General features: G+C 61.9%; 1 protein-coding gene across 2 annotated transcripts in view; it reads right to left on the reverse strand.

Moving 5' to 3' along the window:
* PFAS (phosphoribosylformylglycinamidine synthase) overlaps nucleotides 1-16,747 on the reverse strand; it is a 57,165-nt gene extending 40,418 nt beyond the window's left edge. For both annotated transcript variants that reach the window (XM_065859125.2, XM_071800146.1), the window contains exons 1-7: nucleotides 16,646-16,747; nucleotides 12,291-12,435; nucleotides 8,901-9,039; nucleotides 6,448-6,553; nucleotides 4,486-4,672; nucleotides 3,500-3,605; nucleotides 2,624-2,764 (exon numbers count right to left, since the gene is read on the reverse strand). In XM_065859125.2, the coding sequence (XP_065715197.1) occupies nucleotides 2,624-2,764; nucleotides 3,500-3,605; nucleotides 4,486-4,672; nucleotides 6,448-6,553; nucleotides 8,901-9,039; nucleotides 12,291-12,435 (824 nt within the window). In that variant the 5' untranslated portion in view covers nucleotides 16,646-16,747. The remainder of the gene's footprint in view (nucleotides 1-2,623; nucleotides 2,765-3,499; nucleotides 3,606-4,485; nucleotides 4,673-6,447; nucleotides 6,554-8,900; nucleotides 9,040-12,290; nucleotides 12,436-16,645) is intronic.
* Nucleotides 16,748-19,031: the final 2,284 nt, after the last annotated feature.

A 19,031-nucleotide genomic window follows, 5' to 3' on the forward strand; every position in this document is an offset into this window, starting at 1 on the left:
ACTATGGGTGGGGGTATCACCCAATGTCTATTTCATGGTCAACAGGGGTTGGTGGCATCACCCAGTGTCTATGTCATGGTCAACCATGAGTGGTGGCATCACCTGAAGTTCATGTCATGGTCAACTGGGGTTGGTGACATCACCCAAACTCAATGTCATGGTCAACGGGGATGGTGGCATCAACCAAACTCAATGTCATGGTCAACAGCGGTGGTGGCTTCACCCAAACTCAACGGCCTGACCACCCATGGGTGGTGGCATCACCCAAAGTCCATGTCATGGTCAACAGGGGTGGTGGCGTCACCCAAAGTCCATGTCATGGTCAACAGGGGTGGTGGCGTCACCCAAAGTTCATGTCATGGTCAATGGGGGTGGTGGCATCACCCAAACTCAATGGCATGGCCACCCATGGGTGATGTCACCACACAACTCTATGTCATTGTCAACCATGGGTGGTGGCATCACCCGGAGCTCATGTCATGGTCAACTATGGGTTGGGGTATCACCCAACGTCTATTTCATGGCCAACAGGGGTTGGTGGCATCACCCAGTGTCTATGTCATGGTCAACCATGGGTGGTGGCATCACCTGAAGTTCATGTCATGGTCAACTGCGGTTGGTGACATCACCCAAACTCAATGTCGTGGTCAACGGGGATGGTGGCATCAACCAAACTCAATGTCATGGTCAACAGGGGTGGTGGCTTCACCCAAACTCAACGGCCTGACCACCCATGGGTGGTGGCATCACCCAAAGTCCATGTCATGGTCAACAGGGGTGGTGGCGTCACCCAAAGTCCATGTCATGGTCAACAGGGGTGGTGGCGTCACCCAAAGTTCATGTCATGGTCAATGGGGGTGGTAGCATCACCCAAACTCAATGGCATGGCCACCCATGGGTGATGTCACCACACAACTCTATGTCATTGTCAACCATGGGTGGTGGCATCACCCGGAGCTCATGTCATGGTCAACTATGGGTTGGGGTATCACCCAACGTCTATTTCATGGCCAACAGGGGTTGGTGGCATCACCCAGTGTCTATGTCATGGTCAACCATGGGTGGTGGCATCACCTGAAGTTCATGTCATGGTCAACTGCGGTTGGTGACATCACCCAAACTCAATGTCGTGGTCAACGGGGATGGTGGCATCAACCAAACTCAATGTCATGGTCAACAGGGGTGGTGGCTTCACCCAAACTCAACGGCCTGACCACCCATGGGTGGTGGCATCACCCAAAGTCCATGTCATGGTCAACAGGGGTGGTGGCGTCACCCAAAGTTCATGTCATGGTCAATGGGGGTGGTGGCATCACCCAAACTCAATGACCTGACCACCCATGGGTGATGTCACCACCCAACATCTATGTCATGGTCAACGGGGGTGGTGGCATCACCCAAACTCAATGGTTGGTCACCCATGGGTGATGTCACCACCCAACGTCTATGTCATGGTCAACTGGGGTTGGTGGCACCATCTGAAGTTCATGTCATGGTCAACTGGGGTTGGTGGCATCACCCAAAGTCAATGGTTTGGTCACCCACGGGTGATGTCACCACCCAACATCTACGTCATGGTCACCCATGGGTGGTGTCATCACCCAAACTCAATGTCATGGTCAACGGGGGTGGTGTCATCACCCAAACTCAATGTCATGGTCCCCTATGGGTGGTGGCATCACCCAAAGTCCATGTCATGGCCACCCATGGGTGATGTCACCACCCAACGTCTATGTCATGGTCAACTGGGGTTGGTGGCATCACCCGAAGTTCATGTCATGGTCAACTATGCGTGGCGGTATCACCCAATGTCTATGTCATGGCCAACAGGGGTTGGTGGCATCACCCAAAGTTCATGTCATGGTCAACTATGGGTGGGGATATCACCCAATGTCTATTTCATGGCCAACAGGGGTTGGTGGCATCACCCAGTGTCTATGTCATGGTCAACCATGGGGGGTGGCATCACCTGAAGTTCATGTCATGGTCAGCTGGGGTTGGTGACATCACCCAAACTCAATGTCATGGTCAACAGGGGTGGTGGCTTCACCCAAACTCAACGGCCTGACCACCCATGGGTGGTGGCATCACCCAAAGTCCATGTCATGGTCAACAGGGGTGGTGGCGTCACCCAAAGTTCATGTCATGGTCAATGGGGGTGGTAGCATCACCCAAACTCAATGACCTGACCACCCATGGGTGATGTCACCACCCAACATCTATGTCATGGTCAACGGGGGTGGTGGCATCACCCAAACTCAATGGTTGGTCACCCATGGGTGATGTCACCACCCAACGTCTATGTCATGGTCAACTGGGGTTGGTGGCACCATCTGAAGTTCATGTCATGGTCAACTGGGGTTGGTGGCATCACCCAAAGTCAATGGTTTGGTCACCCACGGGTGATGTCACCACCCAACATCTACGTCATGGTCACCCATGGGTGGTGTCATCACCCAAACTCAATGTCATGGTCAACGGGGGTGGTGTCATCACCCAAACTCAATGTCATGGTCAACTGGGGGTGGTGGCATCACCCAATGTCTACATCATGGTCACCCATGGGTGACGCCACCCCCCACCCCGTGCCGTGGTCCCCATGGGTGGTGTCCCCGGGTGTCACCTGCTGTTGTCACAGAACTTGATGACGTTGTTGGGGTTGGACGAGTGCTGGGTTCCCATGATGCTCTGGAACAGCGTCTGGGGCTCCGCCCGCCCGTCAACCACCAAGCGCCCCTTGAAGAACCAATGGCGGCTGTGCTCGCTGGGACAGGGGACATGGGGACAGGGACGTCAGCGGGGACATGGGGACAGGGGACATGGGATATGGGAACATGAGGACATGGGGATATGGGATGTGGGGACAGGGGGACAGGGGATATAGGGACATGGGACATGGGGATATGGGGAAAGGGGACATGGGGACAGGGGGACATGAGGATACGGGGACTGGGGATATGGGGACAGAGGACATGGGACATGGGGAATTGGGGACATGGGGACAGGGGGACACAGGGACAGGGGGATATGGGGACATGGGGATATGGGGACAGGGGGACATGGACAGGGGGATATGGGGATATGGGGATTTGGGGACATGGGACATGGGGACATGGGGGTATGGGGATTTGGGGACATGGGGACAGGGGACATGGGGGTATGGGGATTTGGGGACATGGGGACAGGGGACACGGGGACAGGGGGACACAGGGGTATGGGGATTTGGGGACATGGGGACATGGAGACAGGGGGACATGGAGACAGGGGGACATGGGGACAGGGGGACATGGGATATGGGGATTTGGGGACAGGGGGACAGGGGGACATTGGCATATGGGGACATGGGGACATGGGACATGGGGATAAGGTGCTATGGGGACATGGGGACATGCGGGTTACATGTTCAGGATGGTTTGGGGTTCAGGGGGGCTGGGGACCCTTGGGCACCCTTGGGGACACTTGGGGACCCTTGGGGACGCCTGGGGACGCCTGGGGACACCTGTTGGACTGCGCCAGGTCGAACAGCTCCACCGAGGTGGGGTCCCTCCCGGCCTCGCGGAACAGGCGGGTGTAGAACTGCAGGTCCCAGGGGTCGAACGCCAGACCTGGGACAGGGGACACAAGGGGACAGTGTGGGACACCCCCATGGCCCAAATCCCCCTGTCCCCATATCCCCATGTCCCCCTGTCCCCATATCCCCATGTCCCCATATCCCATATCTCCATGTCCCCCTGTCCCCATAGCACCATCTACCCCGTCCCCATATCCCACTGTCCACATGTCCCCAGGTCCCCAAGTCCCCATAACCCCATGTCCCCATATATCCCTGTCCTCATGTCCCACATCCCCGTGTCCCCTGTCCCCCTGTCCCCATATCCCCATGTCCCATGTCCCCATGTCCTCATGTCCCCATATCCCCGTCCCCATATCTCCCTGTCCCCTTGTCCCCATATCCCCCTGTCCCCATGTCCCCCTGTCCCCATATCCCCCCTGTCCCCATGTCCCCTGTCCCCATATCCCCATGTCCCCCTGTCCCCATATCTCCCCATGTCCCCCTGTCCCCATATCTCCCCTGTCCCCCTGTCCCCATGTCCCCTGTCCCCATATTCCCCTGTCCCCATATCCCCCTGTCCCCATGTCCCCCTGTCCCCATATCTCCCCTGTCCCCCTGTCCCCATGTCCCCCTGTCCCCATGTCCCCTGTCCCCATATCCCCCTGTCCCCATATCCCCCTGTCCCCATATCTCCCCTGTCCCCATATCCCCATGTCCCCCTGTCCCCCTGTCCCCATATCCCCCTGTCCCCATGTCCCCATGTCCCCCTGTCCCCCTGTCCCCATATCCCCCTGTCCCCCTGTCCCCATATCCCCATGTCCCCCTGTCCCCATATTCCCCTGTCCCCATATCCCCCTGTCCCCCTGTCCCCCTGTCCCCATATCCCCCTGTCCCCATATCCCCCTGTCCCCATGTCCCCAACGTCCCCTCACCCAGTTCCCGATTGGCCTCCTCCAGCGCCTTCTCCCCCCTGCCCAGGACGTCGATGACGGTGACGGGGACGGGGGACACGGGGACGTCGAAGGTGACAAGTGGCTCCGGGTACAGCTGCTCTGTCACCGGGTCCATCAGCGCCCGGCCCAGCGCCACCTCCGCCCCCGCCGGGGGGGGACCCGCGAACTGGGGACGGGGACACGGTCACTGTCACCCCCTGTGTGGAGGGGACACCAGGGGACACCCCAGGGACACAAGGGACATGGGGACAGACAGGGATGGGGGATAATGGGAGCCCAAGGGACAGTTGGGGACATAGGGACTGTTGGGGACATGGGGACCCTTGGGGACATGGGGTCCGTTGGGGACATGGGCACAGATGGGGATGGGGGAGCCATTGGGGACAACAGGAGCACAAGGGACAGCTGGGGACATAGGGACTGTTGGGGACATGGGGATCCTTGGGGAAATGAGGGACACAAAGGACATGGGGACACCCATGGACAGTTGGGGACACCAGGGACACCAGGGACATGGGGACACCCAAGGACAGCTGGGGATACCAGGACATGGGGACACCAGGGACATGGGGACACCCATGGACAGTTGGGGACACCAGGACATGGGGACACCAGGACATGGGGACACCAGGGACATGGGGACACCCATGGACAGTTGGGGACACCAGGGACACCAGGGACATGGGGACACCCACAGACAGTTGGGGACACCAGGGACATGGGGACGGGGGAGCCCTTGGGGACACCAGGGGACACTGGGACCCTCTGGGAGTGTTGGGGACACCAGGGACATGGGGACACCAGGGGACACCAGGGGACAGATGGGGATGGGGGAACCCTTGGGGACAACGGGAGCCCAAGAGACAGTTGGGGACACAGGGAGTGTTGGGAACATGGGGATTCTTGGGGACATGAGGACACCAGGGACATGGGGACACCCACAGACAGTTGGGGACACCAGGGACATGGGGACACCAGGGACAGTTGGGGACACAAGAGACATGGGGACACTGGGACATGGGGACACCAGGGAACAGACAGGGACAGGGGGACAGCAGAGACAGAGGGACAGCAGTGACAGACAAGGACAGGGAGCTCTTGGGGACACCAGGACCCCCAGGGACAGTTGGGGACAGGGGGACCCCCAGGACAGCCCATGTCCCCATGTCCCCCTGTTCCTGTCCCCATATCCCCTTGTCCCCATGTCCCATGTCCCCCTGTCCCCATATCCCATGTCCCCATATCCCCATGTCCCATATCCCCCTGTCCCCATGTCCCATATCCCCATGTCCCCATGTCCCCCTGTCCCCATGTCCCCATGTCCCCAAATCCCCATGTCCCCATATCTCCCTGTCCCATGTCCCCATGTCCCCCTGTCCCCATACCCCGATGTCCCATATCCCCCTGTCCCCATATCCCATGTCCCCATATCCCCATGTCCCATATCCCCCTGTCCCCATGTCCCCATACCCCGATGTCCCATATCCCCCTGTCCCCATGTCCCCATATCCCCCTGTCCCCAAATCCCCATGTCCCCGTGTCCCCATATCTCCCTGTCCCATGTCCTCATGTCCCCCTGTCCCCATACCCCCATGTCCCATATCCCCCTGTCCCCATGTCCCCATATCCCCATGTCCCCCTGTCCCCAAATCCCCATGTCCTCATGTCCCCATATCTCCCTGTCCCATGTCCCCATGTCCTCCTGTCCCCATGTCCCATGTCCCCATGTCTCCCTGTCCCCAAATCCCCATGTCCCCGTGTCCCCATATCTCCCTGTCCCATGTCCCCATGTCCTCCTGTCCCCATGTCCCATGTCCCCATGTCTCCCTGTCCCCAAATCCCCATGTCCCCGTGTCCCCATATCTCCCTGTCCCATGTCCCCATGTCCCCATGTCCCCCTGTCCCCATGTCCCTGTCCCTGTCCCTGTCCCCTCCCGTCACCTCCAGCAGGACCCTGCGGCTCCGTTCCAGTCTCTGCACTGGTTCCAGTCCGGCCGCCCGGCACAGGGACACGGCGTTGGTGGAGGCGGCCGTGGTGACACCCAGCCTGGGGACACGGGCACCCATGGGACCCCCATGGCACCCATGGGACCCTCATAGCACCCACAGGACCCCCATTGTACCAATGGGACACCCACAGCACCAAGGGGACCCCCATGGTATCCACAGGACCCCCATAGTACCAATGGGACACCCATAGCACCGATGGGACCCCCATGGCACCCATGGGACCCCCTAACACCCACAGGACTTCCATAGAACCCACAGGACACCCATAGCACCCACGGGACCCCCATAGCACCCACGGGACCCCCATGGCACCCATGGGACCCCCCATAGCAACCATAGCTCCCCCATAGCAATCATAGCCCCCCATAGCACCCATAGACCCTCGTAGCACCCATAGCCCCTCAGAGCACCCATAGACCTCCCATAGCACCCAAGGGCCCCCCCTAGCACCCATGGGACCCCCATAGCACCCACAGCCCCCCATAGCACCCATGGGACTCCCATAGCACCCATAGACCCCCCACAGCAACCATAGCTCCCCCATAGCAACCATAGCCCCCCATAGCACCCATAGACCTCCCATAGCACACATAGACCCTTGTAGCACCCACAGCCCCCCATAGCACCCACAGACCTCCCATAGCACCCATAGCACCCATGGGACCCCCATATCACCCATAGACCCCCCATAGCAACCATAGCTCCCCCATAGCAATCATAGCCCCCCATAGCACCCATGGGACCCCCATAGCACCCACAGCCCCCCATAGCACCCATGGGACCCCCATATCAACCATAGACCCCCCATAGCAACCATAGCTCCCCCATAGCACCCATAGCCCCCCATAACACCCACAGACCTCCCATAGCACCCATAGCCCCCCAGAGCATCCAAAGGCCCCCCATAGCACCCATAGCCCCCCATAGCACCCACAGATCTCCCATAGCACCCATAACCCCCCATAGCATCCAAAGGCCCCCCATAGCACCCATAGCACCCACAGACCTCCCATAGCACCCATAGCCCCCCATAGCATCCAAAGGCCCCCCATAGCACCCATAGCCCCCCATAGCACCCACAGACCTCCCATAGCACCCATGGGACTCTCATAGCACCCACAGCCCCCCATAGTACCCATAGACCCCCCATAGCACCCATAGCCTCCTATAGCACCCATAGTCCTCCATAGCACCCATGGGACCCCCATAGCACCCATAGACCCCCCATAGCAACCATAGCTCCCCCATAGCACTCACAGCCCCCCATAGCACCCATAGCCTCCTATAGCACCCATAGTCCTCCATAGCACCCATAGACCTCCATAGCACCCATAGCCCCCCAGACCACCCACAGCCCCCCATACCACCCACAGACCTCCCATAGCACCCATAGCACCCATGGGACCCCCATATCACCCATAGACCCCCCATAGCAACCATAGCTCCCCCATAGCAATCATAGCCCCCCATAGCACCCATGGGACCCCCATAGCACCCACAGCGCCCCATAGCACCCATGGGACCCCCATATCAACCATAGACCCCCCATAGCAACCATAGCTCCCCCATAGCACCCATAGCCCCCCATAACACCCACAGACCTCCCATAGCACCCATAGCCCCCCATAGCATCCAAAGGCCCCCCATAGCACCCATAGCCCCCCATAGCACCCACAGATCTCCCATAGCACCCATAGACCCCCCATAGCATCCAAAGGCCCCCCATAGCACCCATAGCCCCCCATAGCACCCACAGACCTCCCATAGCACCCATAGCCCCCCATAGCATCCAAAGGCCCCCCATAGCACCCATAGCCCCCCATAGCACCCACAGACCTCCCATAGCACCCATAGCCCCCCATAGCATCCAAAGGCCCCCCATAGCACCCATAGCCCCCCATAGCACCCACAGACCTCCCATAGCACCCATGGGACTCTCATAGCACCCACAGCCCCCCATAGTACCCATAGACCCCCCATAGCACCCATAGCCTCCTATAGCACCCATAGTCCTCCATAGCACCCATGGGACCCCCATAGCACCCATAGACCCCCCATAGCAACCATAGCTCCCCCATAGCACTCACAGCCCCCCATAGCACCCATAGCCTCCTATAGCACCCATAGACCTCCATAGCACCCATAGACCTCCATAGCACCCATAGCCCCCCAGACCACCCAAAGGCCCCCATAGCACCCACAGACCTCCTATAGCACCCATAGTCCCCCATAGGACCCCCATAGCACCCATAGACCCCCCATAGCAACCATAGCTCCCCCATAGCAATCGTAGCCCCCCATAGCCCCCATGGGACCCCCACAGGGACCCTCTCCCACCCATAGGGACCCCCCATAGCACCCATGGGACCCCAGAGCCCCCTTACCGGGGCCCGATCTCCAGGAGCAGTTGGCGGCCGTGGGGCCGCAGGTGACTTTGGGGGGACACATCGGCCCCGCCCCCCAAAGGGGACCCCAGCAGCCAGCGCAGCACCCGCAGTTGGGGGGCGCCGGGGGGCGCGGGGTCTGCACCCCAAAAACGGCACATTCAGGGACCCGAAACACCCCAAAAACACCCCAAAATAGCCATGTCCCCTGTCCCCATGTCACCCAAAACACACCCTGACACCCCAAAACCCACCCAGAGACCCCAAAACCCGCCCTGACACCCCAAAACCCACCCAGAGACCCCAAAAGCCACCCAGGGGATCCCCAGGGTCCTAAAACCCACATCCCCCTGTCCCCATGTCCCCCGCATTGTCCCCAATGTCCCCCCATTATCCCTGCAATGTCCCCCCATTGTCCCCCATTGTCCCCCCATTGCCCTCCCAATGTCCCCCATTGTCCCCATTGCTCCCTCAATGTCCCCCCATTGTCCCCCCTTTATCCCCCCAATGTCCCCCCATTGTCCCCTATTGTTCCCCCATTGCTCTCCCAATGTCCCCCATTGTCCCCCTATTGTCCCCATTGTCCCCCCACTGCCCTCCCAATATCCCCCCATTGTCCCCAATGTCCTCAATGTCCCCCCAAATGTCCCCCCATTGCTCCCCCAATGTCCCCCCATTGTCCCCCCAATGTCCCCCCAATGTCCCATCAATGTCCCCCTAATGTCCCCCCATTGCCCCCAATGTCCCCCCATTGTTCCCAATGTCCCCCCAATGCCCTCCATTATCCCCCCAATGTCCCCCCAATGTCCCCCCATTGCCCCCCCAATGTCCCCCATTGTCCCCAATGTCCCTCCATTGTCCCCATTGTCCCCAATGTCCACCCCAATATCCCCCCATTGCCCCCCCAATGTCCCACCATTGTCCCCAATTTCCCCCCCCAATATCCCCCCATTGTCCTCCCATTGCCCTCCCAATGTTCTCCCATTGTCCCCAATATCCCCCCATTGTCCCCCTATTGTCCCCATTGTCCCCAACGTCCCCCCCAATGTCCCCCCATTGCCCTCCCAATATCCCCCCATTGTCCCCAATGTCCTCAATGTCCTCCCAATGTCCCCCCACTGCCCTCCCAATATCCCCCCATTGTCCCCAATGTCCTCAATGTCCCCCCCAATGTCCCCCCATTGCTCCCCCAATGTCCCCCCATTGTCCCCCCAATGTCCCCCCAATGTCCCATCAATGTCCCCCCAATGTCCCCCCATTGCCCCCAATGTCCCCCCATTGTCCCCCTATTGTCCCCCCATTGTCCCCAATATCCCCCCATTGCCCACAATGTCCCCCAATTGTCCCCATTGTCCCCAATGTTCCCCCATTGTCCCCCCATTGCCCTTCCAATGTCCCCCTATTGTCCCCATTGTCCCCCCATTGTCCCCATTGTCCCCAATGTTCCCCCATTATCCCCCCAATGTCCCCCCATTGTCCCCCATTGCCCTCCCAATGTCCCCCCATTGTCCCCCCAATGTCCCCCCATTGCCCCCCCAATGTCCCCCCATTGTCCCCATTGTCCCCAATGTTGCCCCATTATCCCCCCAATGTCCCCCCATTGTCCCCCATTGCCCTCCCAATGTCCCCCCATTGTCCCCCTATTGTCCCCATTGTCCTCCCATTGTCCCCATTGTCCCCAATGTCCCCCCATTGTCCCCCATTGTCCCCCCATTGCCCTTCCAATGTCCCCCCATTATGCCCCCATTGCCCTCCCAATATCCCCCTATTGTCCCCATTGTCCCCCCATTGTCCCCATTGTCCCCAATGTTCCCCCATTATCCCCCCATTGTCTCCCCATTGCCCCCCAAAGTCCCTCCATTGTCTCCCCTTTATCCCCCCAATGTCCCCCCTTTATCCCCCCATTGTCCTCCCAATGTCCCCCCATTGTCCCCAAGATCCCCCCATTGTCCCCCCACTGTCCCCCATTGTCCCCCCATTGTCCCCCCTTTATCCCCCCAATGTCCCCCCCAATGTCCCCCATTGCCCTCCCAATGTCCCCCCATTGTCCCCAATGTTCCCTCATTGTCCCCCTATTGTCCCCATTGTCCCCCAATTGTCCCCATTGTCCCCAATGTTCCCCCATTGTCCCCCCATTGTCCTCCCAATGTCTCCCCATTGTCCCCAAGATCCCCCCATTGTCCCCCCACTGTCCCCCATTGTCCCCCCATTGTCCCCCCTTTATCCCCCCAATGTCCCCCCCAATGTCCCCCATTGCCCTCCCAATGTCCCCCCATTGTCCCCAATGTTCCCTCATTGTCCCCCTATTGTCCCCATTGTCCCCCAATTGTCCCCATTGTCCCCAATGTTCCCCCATTATCCCCCCATTGTCCTCCCAATGTCCCCCCATTGTCCCCAAGATCCCCCCATTGTCCCCCCACCGTCCCCATTGTCCCCCCATTGGCCCCCATTGTCCCCCCATTGCCCTTCCAATGTCCCCTCATTATCCCCCCATTGCCCTCCCAATATCCCCCTATTGTCCCCATTGTCCCCCCATTGTCCCCATTGTCCCCAATGTTCCCCCATTATCCCCCCATTGTCTCCCCATTGCCCCCCAAAGTCCCTCCATTGTCTCCCCTTTATCCCCCCAATGTCCCCCCTTTATCCCCCCATTGTCCTCCCAATGTCCCCCCATTGTCCCCAAGATCCCCCCATTGTCCCCCCACTGTCCCCCATTGTCCCCCCATTGTCCCCCCTTTATCCCCCCAATGTCCCCCCCAATGTCCCCCCATTGCCCTCCCAATGTCCCCCCATTGTCCCCAATGTTCCCTCATTGTCCCCCTATTGTCCCCATTGTCCCCCAATTGTCCCCATTGTCCCCAATGTTCCCCCATTGTCCCCCCATTGTCCTCCCAATGTCTCCCCATTGTCCCCAATGTCCCCTCATTGTCCCCATTGTCCCCAATGTTGCCCCATTATCCCCCCAATGTCCCCCCATTGTCCCCCATTGCCCTCCCAATGTCCCCCTCAATGTCCCCCCATTGCCCCCCCAATGTCCCCCCATTGTCCCCAATGTCCCCCCCCAATATCCCCCCAATGTCCCCCCATTGCCCTCCCAATGTCCCCCCATTGTCCCCAATGTTCCCTCATTGTCCCCCTATTGTCCCCATTGTCCCCCAATTGTCCCCATTGTCCCCAATGTTCCCCCATTATCCCCCCATTGTCCCCAAGATCCCCCCATTGTCCCCCCACTGTCCCCATTGTCCCCGCATTGCCCCCCCAAAGTCCCCCCATTGTCTCCCCTTTATCCCCCCATTGTCCCCCATTGTCCCTCCATTGCCCCCCCAATGTCCCCCCATTGTCCCCCCAATGTCCCCCCCACTGTCCCCATTGTCCCCACTGTCCCCTCACCGTCCCAGCCCACGTAGTAGCAGATCTCGCAGGTGACACAGGTGACACTCGGCTCCGCCTCCCGCGCCACCCGCAGGGGGGACCCCAAACCCAAGGCCGGGGGGGTCCCCTCGCCCCCCAAGACGTAGAAACGCAGCACCTGCATCTGGGGACACCCCAAAATTGGGGACACCCCCAAAATGTGGGGACACCGCCCCCGGAGACCCCAGACATGGGGACACCCCAAAATTGGGGACACCCCCAAAATGTGGGGACACCACCCCCAGAGACCCCAAACATGGGGACACCCCAAAAAACGGGGACAACCCCCTGACATGGGGACACCCCCAAAATTGGGGACACCCCAAACATTGGGGACACCCCAGGGACCCCCCCAAAACCTCATAGACCCCCATGGGGACCCCAAAACCCTCTGGGACCCCCAAACTGGGACTCCCCCCAAACCCTTGGGACCCCAAACCTTGGGGACACCCCAGGGACCCCCCCAAAACCTCATAGACCCCCATGGGGACCCCAAAACCTCTTGGGACCCCCAAACTGGGACCCCCCCCAAACCCCCTGGGACCCCAAACATTGGGGACACCCCAGGGACCCCCAAAACCTCATAGACCCCCATGGGGACCCCAAAACCTCTTGGGACCCCCCCCAAACCCCCAGGGACCCCAAACCTTGGGGACACCCCAGGGACCCCCAAAACCTCATAGACCCCCATGGGGACCCCAAAACTTCTTGGGACCCCCAAACTGGGACCCCCCCCAAACCCCCTGGGACCCCAAACATTGGGGACACCCCAGGGACCCCCAAAACCTCATAGACCCCCATGGGGACCCCAAAACCTCATGGGACCCCCCCCCCCCCCCATGGGGACCCCAAACACTGGGGACACCCCAGGGACCCCCAAAACCTCATAGAGCCCCATAGGGACCCCAAAACCCTCTGGGACCCCCAAACTGGGACTCCCCCCCAAACCCCCATGGGGACCCCAAACCTTGGGGACACCCCAGGGACCCCCAAAACCTCATAGACCCCCATGGGGACCCCAAAACCTCTTGGGACCACCCCCAAACCCCCAGGGACCCCAAACCTTGGGGACACCCCAGGGACCCCCCCAAAACCTCTTAGACCCCCATGGGGACCCCAAAACCTGTTGGGACCCCCAAACTGGGACCCCCCCCCAAACCCTTGGGACCCCAAACCTTGGGGACACCCCAGGGATCCCCAAAACCTCATAGACCCCCATGGGGACCCCAAAACCCTCTGGGACCCCCAAACTGGGACTCCCCCCAAACCCTTGGGACCCCAAACCTTGGGGACACCCCAGGGACCCCTCCCAAAACCTCATAGACCCCCATGGGGACCCCAAAACCTCATGGGACCCCCCCCCCCAAACCCCCATGGGGACCCCAAACACTGGGGACACCCCAGGGACCCCCAAAACCTCATAGAGCCCCATAGGGACCCCAAAACTCTCTGGGACCCCCAAACTGGGACCCCCCCCCAAACCCCAGGGACCCCAAACCTTGGGGACACCCCAGGGACCCCCAAAACCTCATAGAGCCCCATGGGGACCCCAAAACCTCTTGGGACCACCCCCAAACCCCCAGGGACCCCAAACCTTGGGGACACCCCAGGGACCCCCCCAAAACCTCTTAGACCCCCATGGGGACCCCAAAACCTGTTGGGACCCCCAAACTGGGACCCCCCCCCAAACCCTTGGGACCCCAAACCTTGGGGACACCCCAGGGATCCCCAAAACCTCATAGACCCCCATGGGGACCCCAAAACCCTCTGGGACCCCCAAACTGGGACCCCCCCCCAAACCCTTGGGACCCCAAACCTTGGGGACACCCCAGGGACCCCCCCAAAACCTCTTAGACCCCCATGGGGACCCCAAAACCTCTTGGGACCCCCCCCCCCAAAACCCCCTGGGACCCCAAACCTTGGGGACACCCCAGGGACCCCCAAAACCTCATAGAGCCCCATGGGGACCCCAAAACCCTCTGGGACCCCCAAACTGGGACCCCCCCCCAAACCCCAGGGACCCCAAACCTTGGGGACACCCGAGGACCCCGAAAACCCCAGAGACCCCCATGGGGACCCCAAAACCTCTTGGGATCCCCTCCCCCAAACCCCCATGGGGACCCCAAACCTTGGGGACCCAACAAGGATCCCCAAAACCTCATAGAGCCCCATAGGGACCCCAAAACCCTCTGGGACCCCCAAACTGGGACTCCCCCCAAACCCCAGGGACCCCAAACCTTGGGGACACCCCAGGGACCCCCCCAAAACCTCTTAGACCCCCATGGGGACCCCAAAACCTCTTGGGAACCCCCCCCCCCAAAACCCCCTGGGACCCCAAACATTGGGGACACCCCAGGGACCCCCAAAACCTCATAGACCCCCATGGGGACCCCAAAACCTCTTGGGACCCCCCCAAACCCCCAGGGACCCCAAACCTTGGGGACACCCCAGGGACCCCTCCCAAAACCTCATAGATCCCCATGGGGACCCCAAAACCCTCTGGGACCCCCAAACTGGGACTCCCCCCAAACCCTTGGGACCCCAAACCTTGGGGACACCCCAGGGACCCCCAAAACCTCTTAGACCCCCATGGGGACCCCAAAACCCTCTGGGACCCCCAAACTGGGACTCCCCCCCAAACCCCCATGGGGACCCCAAACCTTGGGGACACCCCAGGGACCCCCCCAAAACCTCATAGACCCCCAAGGGGACCCCAAAACCTCTTGGGACCCCCCCCAAACCCCCAGGGACCCCAAACCTTGGGGACACCCCAGGGACCCCCAAAACCTCATAGACCCCCATAGGGACCCCAAAACCCTCTGGGACCCCCAAACTGGGACCCCCCCCCAAAGCCCAGAGACCCCAAACCTTGGGGACACCCCAGGGACCCCCAAAACCTCATAGACCCCCATGGGGACCCCAAAACCCTCTGGGACCCCCAAACTGGGACTCCCCCCAAACCCTTGGGACCCCAAACCTTGGGGACACCCCAGGGACCCCCAAAACCTCATAGAGCCCCATGGGGACCCCAAAACCTCTTGGGACCCCCCCCCCCCCGAACCCCCATGGGGACCCCAAACATTGGGGACACCCCAGGGACCCCCAAAGCCTCATAGACCCCCATAGGGACCCCAAAACCCTCTGGGGCCCCCAAACTGGGACTCCCCTCAAACCCTTGGGACCCCAAACCTTGGGGACACCCCAGGGACCCCCAAAACCTCATAGATCCCCAAACTGGGACCCCAAAACCTCTTGGGACTCCCCCCCAAACCCCCAGGGACCCCAAACCTTGGGGACACCCCAGGGAACCCCCCCAAAACCTCATAGACCCCCATGGGGACCCCAAAACCCTCTGGGACCCCCAAACTGGGACTCCCCCCAAACCCTTGGGACCCCAAACCTTGGGGACACCCCAGGGACCCCCCCAAAACCTCTTAGACCCCCATGGGGACCCCAAAACCTGTTGGGACCCCCAAACTGGGACCCCCCCCAAACCCCCAGGGACCCCAAACCTTGGGGACACCCCAGGGAACCCCCCCAAAACCTCATAGACCCCCATGGGGACCCCAAAACCCTCTGGGACCCCCAAACTGGGACTCCCCCCAAACCCTTGGGACCCCAAACCTTGGGGACACCCCAGGGACCCCCCCAAAACCTCTTAGACCCCCATGGGGACCCCAAAACCTGTTGGGACCCCCAAACTGGGACCCCCCCCCAAACCCTTGGGACCCCAAACCTTGGGGACACCCCAGGGACCCCCAAAACCTCATAGACCCCCATGGGGACCCCAAAACGTCTTGGGACCCCCAAACTGGGACCCCCCCCAAACCCCCTGGGACCCCAAACCTTGGGGACACCCCAGGGAGCCCCCCAAAACCTCATAGACCCCCATGGGGACCCCAAAACCTCTTGGGACCCCGCCCCCTAACCCCCCTGGGACCCCAAACCTTGGGGACACCCCAGGGACCCCCAAAACCTCATAGAGCCCCATGGGGACCCCAAAACCCTCTGGGACCCCCAAACTGGGACTCCCCGCCAAACCCCCATGGGGACCCCAAACCTTGGGGACACCCCAGGGACCCCCAAAACCTCATAGAGCCCCATGGGGACCCCAAAACCCTCTGAGACCCCCAAACCTGGGCCCCCCCCAAACCTCCTGGGACCCCAAAACCCCCCGATTTCCCCCCCCCAAAAGAACCACGTGGCCCCCCATGACGTCATCACCCCCTCCCGCCACGTGCTTCCCCCCTTATAGATTCTTGGGGGGTTCCCGTGTGACGTCAGGTGACGTCACGCGTGACGTGGATCGTCTGCCCCCCCCCCCCCCAACGTACCACGCGCCGCTCGGAGCGTCTGAGGCTGCGGCGGCCGCGCGGGGACCCAGGAGTTCGGGGGTGGCCCCGCCCCCACCAATAAGGAACCCAGGAGGTCGGGGGCGGAGCTTCTACCCAATAAGGGACCCAGGAGTTCGGGTGATGTCCCTCCCCCCCCCCCAACTCCTCCCCTTTTAGGACGCGCGGGAGTCCGGGTGATGGCCCCGCCCCCACCATAGAGGACCCAGGAGTTCGGGAGATGCCCCCACCCCCCTTCGCCAAAATGGGACCCAGGAGTTCGGGTGCGGACTCTCTACCCAATAGGGGACCCAGGAGTTCGGGGGTGGACCCTCCCCCACAATGGAGGACCCGGGAGTTCGGGGGCGGACCCGCTACCCAATAGGGGACCCAGGAGTTCGGGGACGGACCCTCTACCCAATAGGGGACCCAGGAGTTCGGGTGATTCCTCCAATAGGGGACCCAGGAGTTCGGGTGGTCCCCCCAATAGGGGACCCAGGAGTTCGGGTGATTCCCCCAATAGGGGACCCAGGAGTTCGGGAGATGCTCTTCCCCCCCCCCGCTCCTTTTAGGGGACCCAGGAGTTCGGGGACAGACCCTCCCCCACAATATGGGACCCAGGAGTTCGGGGACCGAGCACCCGCACAATGGGGGACCCAGGAGTTCGGGTGATGTCCCTCCCCCCATTCCTCCCCTTTTAGGGGACCCAGGAGTTCGGGAGATGCCCCCCCCCCCCCCCCCTCCACAATGGGGGACCCAGGAGTTCGGGGACGGACCCTCCCCCCAAGAGGGGACCCAGGAGTTCGGGGACCGAGTCCCCACACAATGGGGGACCCAGGAGTTCGGGTGCATCCCCTCCCCCCAATAGGGGACCCAAGCGTTCGGGTGCAGCCCCTCCCCCTTCCCCCCCCGGACACCTGGGTCCCCTAAGATGGGGGGAGGGGCCGCATCCAACCAGGTGAGCCCATCCCTGCCCCTCCCCCCCCCCACCCCGGGGAGGGACCCAGGAGTTCGGGAGGTGGGGGAGGGGCGGGGTTACCCAGAGGCCTTTGCGGGGCCCTCCCCCCCACTCCCCTCCCCCCGCGTGGCCTTGGGGGGGTGGGGGGAGGGGCGGGCGCGGGGCCAGGGGGGGAGGGGAAGGTCACGGGTGACATCAGCGGTGACGTCAGCGGTGACATCGGGTGGCCTTGGAGCAGCCGGATTGTGGCCACACAGGGGACCCAGGCGTCCGGGGATCAAGGGACCCAGGCGTCCGGGTGGTCCCAAGCCCCCCATAGAGGACCAGGGGACCCAGGCGTCCGGGTGGCCCCAAGCCCCCCATAGAGGACCTAGGGACCAGGGGACCCAGGCGTCCGGGTGGTCCCAAGCCCCCCATAGAGGACCAGGGGACCCAGGCGTCCAGTTGGCCCCAAGCCCCCCATAGAGGACCTAGGGACCAGGGGACCCAGGCGTCCGGGTGGCCCCAAGCCCCCCATAGAGGACCAGGGGACCCAGGCATCCGGGTGGCCCCAAACCCCCCATAGAGGACCAGGGGACCCAGGCGTCCGGGTGGCCCCAAGCCCCCCATAGAGGACCTAGGGACCAGGGGACCCAGGCGTCCGGGTGGCCCCAAACCCCCCCATAGAGGACCTAGGGACCAGGGGACCCAGGCGTCCGGGTGGCCCCAAGCCCCCCATAGAGGACCAGGGGACCCAGGCGTCCGGGTGGCCCCAAGCCCCCCATAGAGGACCAGGGGACCCAGGCGTCCGGTTGGCCCCAAGCCCCCCATAGAGGACCTAGGGACCAGGGGACCCAGGCGTCCGGGTGGCCCCAAGCCCCCCATAGAGGACCAGGGGACCCAGGCGTCCGGGTGGCCCCAAGCCCCCCATAGAGGACCAGGGGACCCAGGCGTCCGGGTGGCCCCAAGCCCCCCATAGAGGACCAGGGGACCCAGGCGTCCGGGTGGCCCCAAGCCCCCCATAGAGGACCTAGGGACCAGGGGACCCAGGCGTCCGGGTGGCCCCAAGCCCCCCATAGAGGACCTATAGACCAGGGGACCCAGGCGTCCGAGTGGCCCCAAGCCCCCCATAGAGGACCAGGGGACCCAGGCATCCGGGTGGCCCCGAGTCCCCCATAGAGGACCTAGGGACCAGGGGACCCAGGCGTCCGGGTGGCCCAGGCTCCTCCAGAGGGGACCCAGGCATCCGGGCCTGGACCAGGGTGTCCCCATTGTCATTGTGTCCCTTTTCCCCATGTCACGACGTCCCCACGGTCACCATGTCCCTTGTCCCCAAACTCAGTCCATGCCGTGCAGAGGAGCTGCGTTTATTGCCCGTGTCACCCCCTGGGGACATTGGGGACAGTGCGGGTATTGGGGTCATTGGGGGTATTGGGGTCATTGGGACATTGG

This window comes from Patagioenas fasciata, chromosome 29, assembly GCF_037038585.1.
Source record: "Patagioenas fasciata isolate bPatFas1 chromosome 29, bPatFas1.hap1, whole genome shotgun sequence".
Lineage (NCBI taxonomy): Eukaryota > Metazoa > Chordata > Aves > Columbiformes > Columbidae > Patagioenas > Patagioenas fasciata.